We start from the raw sequence: 11,254 nt of genomic DNA, 5'->3' as shown, positions 1-11,254 counted from the left end.
ATAGCTTCTCTAAAGAGCTCAACTGTTTTCAGCTGTGCTAACATGATTGTACAAGGGTTTTCTAATCATCCATTAGCCTTCTGAGGCAATGAGCAAACACATTGTACCATTAGAACACTGGAGTGAGAGTTGCTGGAAATGGACCTCTATACACCTATGGAGATATTGCACCAAAAACCAGACATTTGCAGCTAGAATAGTCATTTACCACATTAGCAATGTATAGAGTGGATTTCTGATTAGTTTAAAGTGATCTTCATTGAAAAGAACAGTGCTTTTCTTTCAAAAATAAGGACATTTCAAAGTGACCCCAAACTTTTGAACGGTAGTGTCAGTACAATTACAATACTGTCCACCTGTGAGCAACACAACATGAAGTAGAAGGTAAAGTTAGCCGCCAGAGCGATAGGGGGCGATACTGTGCTGCAGCTGATGAAGTCTTATGCAATCAACGACGAAAAATGACTCCGGCGTGAGAGCTAGTGAACAGGAGAGATAAACAAGCATGTTTCTCGTGTAAATTTACTTTTTTATGTGTTGGTTCAGTTAGTTTTCGCTGTTTTCTTTCTGAAAACTTGATCTTCGTGCCAGCAGGAGCTCTCTGATATCACTTCCTGTGACAGTTTCCTTTCCAGACCGCAGCTGGTTGTTTCACTACGGAGAGGCAGATTAAAACATGGCGTGAGGATGAGTTCAGAGGACCGCAGTTAACTTCTTCTTCTCTTCTTCCTGAGCCAAATGAAAGGCGCATCACGCAGGTGTGTACTTCCAGTGTCCTGACTGCTCATCGCGAGCACACAGTGCAGTTGGGAACCAGAGACTGATGTGTGGATGAGAAAGTAATGGCCATGCTACCATCACCAGGCTGTCTCTCTAGTCAAAGTTGAACCTTATTTCCAGTTTTAAATGATTGACATAATCATAAATGTTGCATGGTGTAACTTTCAAATCGCTGAGGATGACACCCTGTGTGTTTGACTCTGCAGGTGTCATAAACTCAGTGTCTCCTCTGTACAGGTGTGTGTGATCCTGCACACAACTCCAGACGATTACAGCCCACTTCTGTTCATCGGGGTCCACACGAGCGGAAAAAGCTCCCAGTCAGGATGGCGTGGGCTCTGAAACTGCCCCTCGCTGATGAGGTGATCGAGTCCGGCCTGGTGCAGGATTTTGATGCCAGTCTGTCTGGGATTGGTCAGGAGCTTGGAGCTGGAGCCTACAGTATGAGGTATAGTTCACGCTTCTCAAGGTGTCAGAAACACGAATCGGTACCTTTGTTCTCTAAAACTAGAAAAGCACTCGGGAGAGCGCAGACCTCCGCCGAGAATCCTTTAAAAAACTCTGGGATCCAGAAGGTGATCCGGATCACCGCCAGAATTTAAAGGATTGTTACTTGTGCCCAGTCACACCTCCTGGAAAATTTTAAGAGCAATCCGTTCGTAACTTTTTCCGTAATGTTGCTAACAGACAAACCAAAAAACAAACAAACTAGAAAAGCACTCTGAGAGCGTAAACCTCTGCCAAGAATCCTTTAAAAAAAATCCAGGATCCAGAAGGTGATCCGGATCACCGCCAAAATTTAATGGATTGTTACTTGTGCCCAGTCACACCTCTGGAAAAAAATTTCAGAGCAATCCATTCATAACTTTTTCCGTAATGTTGCTAACAGACAAACCAAAAAACAAACAAACTAGAAAAGCACTTGTAGAGCACAGACCTCTGCCAAGAATCCTTTAAAAAACTCCGGGATCCAGAAGGTGATCCGGATCACCACCAGAATTTAAAGGATTGTTACTTGTGCCCAGTCACACCTCCTGGAAAAATTTAAGAGCAATCCGTTCGTAACTTTTTCCGTAATGTTGCTAACAGACAAACCAAAAAACAAACAAACTAGAAAAGCACTCTGAGAGCGTAAACCTCTGCCAAGAATCCTTTAAAAAAATCCAGGATCCAGAAGGTGATCCGGATCACCGCCAAAATTTAATGGATTGTTATTTGTGCCCAGTCACACCTCTGGAAAAAATTTCAGAGCAATCCGTTCATAACTTTTTCCGTAATGTTGCTAACAGACAAACCAGCAAACAAGCTAGAAAAGCACTTGTAGAGCGCAGACCTCCGCCGAGAATCCTTTAAAAAAATTCCGGGATCCAGACGGTAATCCGGATCACCGCTAAAATTTAATGGATTGTTACTTGTGCCCAGTCACACCTTTGGAAAAAATTTCAGAGCAATCCGTTCATAACTTTTTCCGTAATGTTGCTAACAGACAAACCAGCAAACAAACTAGAAAAGCACTCGGAGAGCGCAGACGTCTGCCGAGAATCCTTTAAAAAATTCAAGGATCCAGACGATGATCCAGATCACCGCTAAAATTTAATGAATTGTTACTTGTGCCCAGTCACACCTCTGGAAAAAATTTCAGAGCAATCCGTTCATAACTTTTTCCACAATGTTGCTAACAGACAAACCAGCAAACAAACTAGAAAAGCACTCGGAGAGCGCAGACCTCCGCCGAGAATCCTTTAAAAAATTCCGGGATCCAGACAGTGATCTGGATCACCGCCAAAATTTAATGGATTGTTACTTGTGCCCAGTCACACCTCTGGAAAAAATTTCAGAGCAATCCGTTCATAACTTTTTCCGTAATGTTGCTAACAGACAAACCAACAAACAAACTAGAAAAGCACTCGGAGAGCGCAGACCTCCGCCGAGAATCCTTAAAAAAATTCCGGGATCCAGACGGTGATCTGTATCACTGCCAAAATTTAATGGATTGTTACTTGTGCCCAGTCACTCCTCTGGAAAAAATTTCAGAGCAATCCGTTTGTAACTTTTTCCGTAATGTTGCTAACAGACAAACCAAAAAACAAACAAACTAGAAAAGCACTCGGAGAGCGCAGACCTCTGCCGAGAATCCTTTAAAAAATTCAAGGATCCAGACGATGATCCGGATCACCGCTAAAATTTAATGGATTGTTACTTGTGCCCAGTCACACCTCTGGAAAACATTTCAGAGCAATCCGTTCATAACTTTTTCCGTAATGTTGCTAACAGACAAACCAACAAACAAACTAGAAAAGCACTCGGAGAGCGCAGACCTCTGCCAAGAATCCTTTAAGAAATTCCGGGATCCAGACGGTGATCCGGATCACCGCCAAAATTTAATGGATTGTTACTTGTGCCCAGTCACACCTCTGGAAAAAATTTCAGAGCAATCCGTTCATAACTTTTTCTGTAATGTTGCTAACAGACAAACCAACAAACAAACTAGAAAAGCACTCGGAGAGCGCAGACCTCCGCCGAGAATCCTTAAAAAAATTCCGGGATCCAGACGGTGATCTGTATCACTGCCAAAATTTAATGGATTGTTACTTGTGCCCAGTCACTCCTCTGGAAAAAATTTCAGAGCAATCCGTTTGTAACTTTTTCCGTAATGTTGCTAACAGACAAACCAAAAAACAAACAAACTAGAAAAGCACTCGGAGAGCGCAGACCTCTGCCAAGAATCCTTTAAGAAATTCCGGGATCCAGGCGGTGATCCGGATCACCGCCAAAATTTAATGGATTGTTACTTGTGCCCAGTCACACCTCTGGAAAAAAATTTCAGAGCAATCCGTTCATAACTTTTTCCGTAATGTTGCTAACAGACAAACCAACAAACAAACTAGAAAAGCACTCGGAGAGCGCAGACCTCCGCCAAGAATCCTTTAAAAAATTCCGGGATCCAGACGGTGATCTGGATCACCGCCAAAATTTAATGGATTGTTACTTGTGCCCAGTCACACCTCTGGAAAAAATTTCAGAGCAATCCATTCATAACTTTTTCTGTAATGTTGCTAACAGACAAACCAACAAACAAACTAGAAAAGCACTTGTAGAGCGCAGACCTCCGCCGAGAATCCTTTAAAAAATTTCCGGGATCCAGACGGTAATCCGGATCACCGCCAAAATTTAATGGATTGTTACTTGTGCCCAGTCACACCTCTGGAAAAAATTTCAGAGCAATCCGTTCATAACTTTTTCCGTAATGTTGCTAACAAACAAACCAACACTACCGAAAACATAACCTCCTTGGCAGAGGTTATAAAATCATCAGAACCTTTAAGGCAGTTATGTCCAATATCCTTACAACCATAAGACAAGTCGGACAATCTCATTTTCTGTGTGTAATGCTGTGTTTGGAGCCTCCACTCGTCCACTATATTGTGAATCAGCCTCATTGTCGTGCTGTTCGAATTCTCAATTGTGAATATCATCCACTGCGTGATGCATTACAAAGTTGTCATGAGCCACACCGTAGTGCAGCCTTTCTCAACCGGGGTGCCGTCAAAAAATTATATATTCTAACGTTGAAATAAATAAAATGAATTAAAATTCCAAAAAACGATAGTTACACTAATGCAGATCATTGCTGCCTCATGCATCATCAAAATTTGTCTCACGGCCTCCTTTACCATGTCACAACGTCACTGCCGGGGTCAGCGTATGGTCAGCGTGACTGCGTATATTTTATATGGGGGTGCCTTGAGAATTTGCATACTTCTGAAGGGTGCCGTGACTGAAAAAAGGTTGAGAAACGCTGCCGTAGTGTACAGTAGCTGTACCCTTCATCGGTCAAGTTAGATCCTTGTGCATTACAGCCTGTCATATGAGTTGCGGAGTTTTAATTAAAGGTTTTTTTTTTTTTTTTTTCAATGTTTTGAAAAGATATAACAGTTTACAATGTGTGTGTGTGTATACAAAAATTACATTACAGGCATTTAGCAGAAGCTCTTTTGAAAGGTGAAAGTCACACTTGGAAGACACTCTGGACTCTTACAGTAATGCTTTTGTGGCTGAGGACTATAGTTGGCTTGCTAACTTTGGGACTGCGGTTGTCATGAACAGTTTTGCACTCAAGTTTCATTAATGAAGAGTTATAACATCAATGAAACTGACTTCATGTTAAAACTGTTAATGTTATAGTCATGTTGTCTGTTGTTGTCGTCCAGGTGAGGAGGGGTTCCCTTTTGGGTCTGGTTCCTCTCGAGGTTTCTCTCAAATTCGAGTTTTTCCTTTCCACCGTCACCACGGGCTTGCTCATTGGGGATAGGTTAGGGATAAAATTGGCTCATGTCTTGGGTCATTCAGATTCTGAAAAGCTGCTTTGGGACAATGTCTGTTGTTAAAAGCGCTATACAAACAAACTTGACTTGACTCTTATCCAGAGCGGCGAACAAGACATCCAGATCAGCCTGGGGAGCAGTTGGGGGTTAGGTGCATTGCTCAAGGGCACTTCAGCCATTCCTGCTGGTCCAGGGAATTGAACCGGCAACCTTTAGGTTCCAAAGCTGTTTCTCTAACCATTTGGCCATGGCTTTCTCCAAAATTAACAATGTTGGTGTCTATATTCATGGGACTGAAATAATAATAATAATAATGATGATGATGAATATCCGGTGATAGTTATGTAGCAGTGTAACATCTCCATCCCTCTAGTGTCTGAAACTTAGTAACACAGGGTGGCCGTGGGTCCTTAAAAAGTCTTAAATTTAATTTTCCTAAAATAAGGCCATTAAAAAGTCTTAAATTGTCTTAAATTTCAAACCCCGTGGTCTTAAATTTTCAATCTTAAATTTATGGAGATTTTACTCAGTCATATCGTTAAAATGTGGTACACTTTGGATGGGGAAAAAGTTTAATCGTTTTTGATGCTCACGATTATACCGCGCAGGCTCCGAATCCACTGGTTGCTAGACACACTCGTGCTTGACAACCACTCAGTGCCTGATCTGTTGATGGAGGATAGTCCAAGCCACAATGGGTAAATGTAAATTTAATTATAACTGGCTGCAAGATGCAAAATACTCGTGGTGGCTGAAAGCTGTACCCAAAGATGCCAACGAGGCATACTGTGTAGCATGCTGTAAGACTTTTAAGTTGGGCACAATGGGGATCAGAGCGATGGACTCTCGTATGAAGAGTGCCAAGCACGTTGCTTTTGCTAAAGGCCGCGAGTATCAGACTCAAATATCCGACTTCAGTGCTGCCACCACTAACGGTCGTGGAGAAGAGGATAGATCTGCGAGATGTAAGAGAATATTGTGTGTGTGTGAGAGAGAGAATATATTCTCTTGCGTGCATGTGAGAGAATAGTATCGTTTGTGTGTGGGTATCGTTCCAAGTGTTTTAAGAAGTGCAAGTGAGCATACCTTTCAAGTGAGTGAGCCGAGGTTTCAGGTGTATGTGCTAGGGTTGGGCGGTATCCAAATTTTGATACCTTTAAACTGTCTCTGTGTTTTCCCGGGGTATACGGTATTACCGAGAAAAAAAAAAAATTTTGTTTCGGCCTACTGTGTAACGTGCGCCTATACCGGCGGACCTTGTCCAGACCTGCGCCTATGCCTCAAATGTACTATTTAAAAGCAGCATAGCGAATTGTGTGCATTGTGGTATGGATTAAGCAGCAAAGCGAATTTTGTGCATTGATGAATGGATTAAGAGATATTTCAAAGCATCACGCAACTCTTCCTTCATCTTGAAAATAGCATTCAACTGTCGTTTACACATGTCTGCGTTGAAACGCCATTTGCAGCACTATTTCACCTACTCCATCAAAAAAAAGTACACGATGAGCAGGATCATACCCTTTCAAGCATGGGAAATAAAAGAAAAGAAAAAGAATCAACCAACACCCAAGTCCGTTTAGACTGCGCGATAAACCATATTCTTCAGCGCAAATGAGGCGAACCTAATTCAAATGCGTGATAGCTGCACAAGGCAAAATCATATGGGCCCACGTCATGCCATGGCGGGGAAATTAATAATCAAATGGCCTTACCTTGCTTAAAACGTTGTCTTGATCACATAACTCCTTACAATTATTCCACTTAAATCCATACGGTTTAACACACCCAACAAAGATAGCAAGCGCATTGCTAATTCCCACCAGAAACCTAACAGTTTACGCTACGATGTTTTCTTCCGTTTCTTCAGTAGATGACATTTCAAACGTTTATTACCCGCATCCCAAATGTCATACGTTATATTATTTTACCTTGTTGTTACTCATGTAACCTACTCAAAACACTCAGATTGGAGGTGTTCCCCTCTCGCGCCGTGACCGTCTTCTTACATACTTTACACACAGCTTCATCTGTGTTTACTGGCTCTCCCTTTTCGTTTGGTTTGAAACCAAAATACTGCCACACTGCCGATGTTGTTTTTTTTTTTTTTTGCCACTAACTCGTTATCTTGACTTGCCATCTTTCAACAGTGGTCTCAGTCTCTTGCGAAGCTTTCTGTCAGACTCCAAATGTCACGCAGGGTTGCCATGGTAACGACATAAACAACCCTGCACGCGATGAGAACTTCTTTAGGAAATTGATAGAATTAGTGAAAATACGATCACACAGTTATTCGGGATGATCTTCAATTTATTATTTTATATTATGACCTCATGTACTCCATATTTATTTAGATATTATATATATTTTTAAAATGACGGTAATGAGACCGATACCGTTGGTACTTTTGGATACCTCGGGATACCTTCTTACCGTAATACCGCCCAACCCTAGTATGTGCATTCACATTGTTTAACTGTTGTTTTCTGCATTGTTGTTTGACCAAAGATTGAATTGAACAATTCTGCTTACAATGTGACTCCCCAAGCAGAGAAAATAATAATTTAAAAAAACTGTTGCATTGGATTCTGTGTGTGTGAGACTTCATTCACATTTTCACATTGTTACACTGGATTCAAACGTTGTCACTGCATTCTGATTGTCACGTAGTTATAAGTTTATCCGATCCTTATATTGTGTTCCGAGTGTGTGAATGCCTGTCAAGGAAAAGAAATGAAGTACTTCTACTAGAATAGTGTTTTCTGGTGAATGTTTACAAGAACAAGAAGTTACATTATATATTTTTTTTTTCAAAAGAGTACGTTATTGCGTGACGTTAGGTTTGGTCTTAATTTTTTTTGGAACATGGTATGAAAAAGTCTTAAATTTAACTTGGACAAACCTGTAGACACCCTGTAACAGCTTTTGGTCCTTTATCACCTAGTGAGTGTTCAATGTAGTGAACTAACTATTTCTGTCTCTTTCTGTTGCCGTCCCCCCAGTGATGTGCTGGCACTCCCTATCTTTAAGCAGGAAGAATCCAATCTGCCACCTGATAATGACAACAAGATCCTTCCTTTCCAGTATGTTCTTTGTGCTGCTACGTCACCAGCTGTCAAACTACATGATGAGACACTCACCTACCTCAACCAAGGTCTGTTCCTTCTACATTACTGCATAAAATGAGTATGATGATGTGCCCCCCCCCCCCCCCCCCCATTCATGATGACATTGCCTGATATAAGGCTGCAGTGATTAGTTAACATAATCCAAAAAAAAATCTTGAATTGTAATGACCGTGTACGTTGTCACAAAGCAGCTTTAGAGAGATGCAGATTTAGGTCTAGCTTTAGAATGATCCCTACTGAGCAAGCCAGAGACGACGGTGGCAAAGAAACACTCTGAGACGACATGAAGATAAAGGGAATCCATCCTCTTCTGGGCATCACGGGATTGTAAGAATACTAGTGCTGTCAAGCGATTAAAATATTTAATCGCGATTAATGTCGCGACTGTCATAGTTAACTCGCGATTAATCGCAATTTAATCGCACATTTTTGTCACATGAAAAACCATTGCAATTCTCTTATCAGCATAAAGTGAATGGGCTTGCTTTGTACCAATGTTTTTTTATTTTTTATTTTATTGCAGAGCATAACACGTCTTATCACAGCCACTGCAAAGTCGGGCTGATGGGAAAACAAAACCTAAGCCGAGCACCGTGGCTCTTCGTCCCGAGGCGTGGGGCTAGCGCGCCTTGCCCGCGCTGGTTCTTTGGGGGGAGGGCAGAGGACTCTGGCTGTGCGGGGCGTCGCATTACAGTCTAGCTGCTATCATTTTTCTAAGCAAAGTCTCTGTTCCAAGTTCCTGGCAGTTTCAAAAGCTTATGAAAAACCTACATCATGTCACAGAGCGTTAATCTCGCGATAAAATTATCGCCGTTAAAATTGAGTCAAGTTAACGCGATAATAACGCGACATTTTTGACAGCACTAGAGAATACAAATGATTACTCTTCTACAATTGTATACTAGTATAATAGATTTAAGTGTTGGAAAGAGGCCTATAATTCTGGGTAGAATGTAATACAATAAAGCTGTTTTCTAAAATCTCAATAAAAATGTACCGTATTTTCTGGACTATAAGCCGCTACTTTTTTCCTAGGTTTTGAACCATGCGGCTTATACAAAGGTGCGGCTATTCTGTGGATTTTTCTTCCACCGCTAGGGGCGCTCTAACCGGAAGTAGAATCAAAAATAAGATAGACGAAAAATCAATGCAAAGAAGAATTAGCAGATCTTTAGCAGATAGAACACGCACGACAAATTACTAACTGGTAATTATTTTCAAATCCAGCGAAGATGATTAAAGTGACTTGTGGTTTCAAACACAGGAGAAATGAAGGTAAATAAATACCGGTTATTTTCTCTTGGTTCTGTTCCGTTTTAATCAGCAAAGTTGCTGCCGTGTTAAAAGGCACTGTTCGGAAAGAATCTGTTCAGGTACATACATGTACATTTACAGTACAAAATCGTTCTGTACATGCAGTAAATATCTAATTTTTCAACATAGATATCTGCGGCTTATAGCCCGGTGCGGCTTGTATATCTTTTTTTAAATTTTTTTTAAAAAATAGAGCGGATGCGGCTTATATACAGGTGCGCTCTATAGTCCAGAAAATACGGTAATCACCCAGAATACAGAATAGATAGACTAAAAAAAAATAAGACAGGAAAAAGGTTCGAGGCGAGTATGGGAGTGCGATAACATTCATATGGCCCTTTTCCACTACCCTTTTTCAGCTCACTTCAGCTCGCTTCAGCTCACTTCAGCCCGACACGGCTCGCGTTTCGACTACCAAAAACCAGCACGACTCAGCTCGTTTCAGCCCTGCTTAGCCCCTAAAACTCGCACCGTTTTGGAGTGGGGCTGAAGCGAGCCAAACCGTGCCGACTGAGGTTGGGGGCGTGAGCAGACACTCCCCTGTGCACTGATTGGTGAGGAGGCGTGTCCTCACATGCCCACACACGCCCCGCGAGCGCGCTGGGATCTGTAAACACCGCAAACCCGGAAGGAGAAGAATTATGAATTACGAGAATTTCTGAAGCCTTATGCGCCTCGCCTCATCTATACGCTCTTGCCAGTATCTGTCCGCGTTGTCGGTGACAACAAGCCACAGCACCAAGGCCAGCAACACTAACGACTCCATGTCATCCATGTTTATTGTTTACTATCCGGGTCGTGAGACTACCGCTTAAAAGCTCACTGAATCAGTGACATACAGAGCATCGTGGACGAGTTCGCGGAGCGCAAGGCTCGTCGTATGCCCTTCAAATAATGCGCGCAGTAGGCTATTGATGTTTTATTATGAGCCATGTACAGTATGTCGCCTAATGTTTTTTTGTTTCTGAGTTACATGTTCGTTTGAAGGACTTAATGTACAAAATAACATAGTTGCACCCCGTAGTGTTGAAATTGGTAAACACAGTGCATTCAGTGAGGTTTGCACCGCCCTCCTTTTATTTCTGACTCTTCCTGTCACCACTCTGAGCGCTCATTCGTATGCCCTTCAAATAATGTGCGCAGTATAGGCTATTGATGTTTTATTATGAGCCATGTACAGTATCCTAATGTTTTTTGTTTCTGAGTTACATGTTCGTTTGAAGGACTTGATGTACTAAATAACATAGTTGCACCCGGTAGTGTTGAAATTGGTAAACACCGCAGTTGCGGACATTTTGTAGCCTAAAATGATGTTATGATAAGCTTTAATAAAGGGCCCGGTCATTTGCCCCGCCCCCGGCCCGGCTCTGACTTGTTCCGCCACTGTCACTGATGTCACTGTTTGCGCTGCTTAACGACATCACGTGACGTCCACCCACTTTCGCTAACTCCACCCAATGTGTCCACCCACTTCCAGCCAGCACGGTTCAGCGCGGTTGTAGTCGAAATGCAACTCCAACAGCCCCGCTCAGCTCGACTCAGCTCGACTCGGCACGGCACGGCTCAGCCGCGTTTGTAGTGGAAAAGCGGCATTAGCTATGTAGATGTGAACTGTTTGCTGGTGCAGCAAAAAAAAAAAAAGTACTTAATTTCTTTGGAATAGTCATCAGCTTTGGCGTTATTTGTGAAGTGTTTGGATTTGACACT

At 42.1% G+C, this 11,254-nt stretch overlaps 1 protein-coding gene across 2 annotated transcripts in view; it reads left to right on the top strand.

The window, feature by feature from the left end:
- The first annotated feature begins 428 nt into the window (after positions 1-428).
- tfcp2 (transcription factor CP2) overlaps positions 429-11,254 on the top strand; it is a 52,835-nt gene continuing 42,009 nt past the window's right edge. Inside the window, exons 1-4 of one of the 2 annotated variants that reach the window (XM_060937359.1) lie at positions 429-516; positions 624-758; positions 1,018-1,228; positions 8,108-8,259. In XM_060937359.1, the coding sequence (XP_060793342.1) occupies positions 1,107-1,228; positions 8,108-8,259 (274 nt within the window). In that variant the 5' untranslated portion in view covers positions 429-516; positions 624-758; positions 1,018-1,106. Of the gene's footprint in view, positions 759-1,017; positions 1,229-8,107; positions 8,260-11,254 lie in introns of both variants that reach the window. The other variant, XM_060937358.1, reaches the window with a different exon arrangement.

Source organism: Neoarius graeffei, chromosome 13, assembly GCF_027579695.1.
Source record: "Neoarius graeffei isolate fNeoGra1 chromosome 13, fNeoGra1.pri, whole genome shotgun sequence".
In the NCBI taxonomy this organism is placed as follows: domain Eukaryota; kingdom Metazoa; phylum Chordata; class Actinopteri; order Siluriformes; family Ariidae; genus Neoarius; species Neoarius graeffei.
This window is presented reverse-complemented; position numbering and strand designations above follow the sequence as displayed.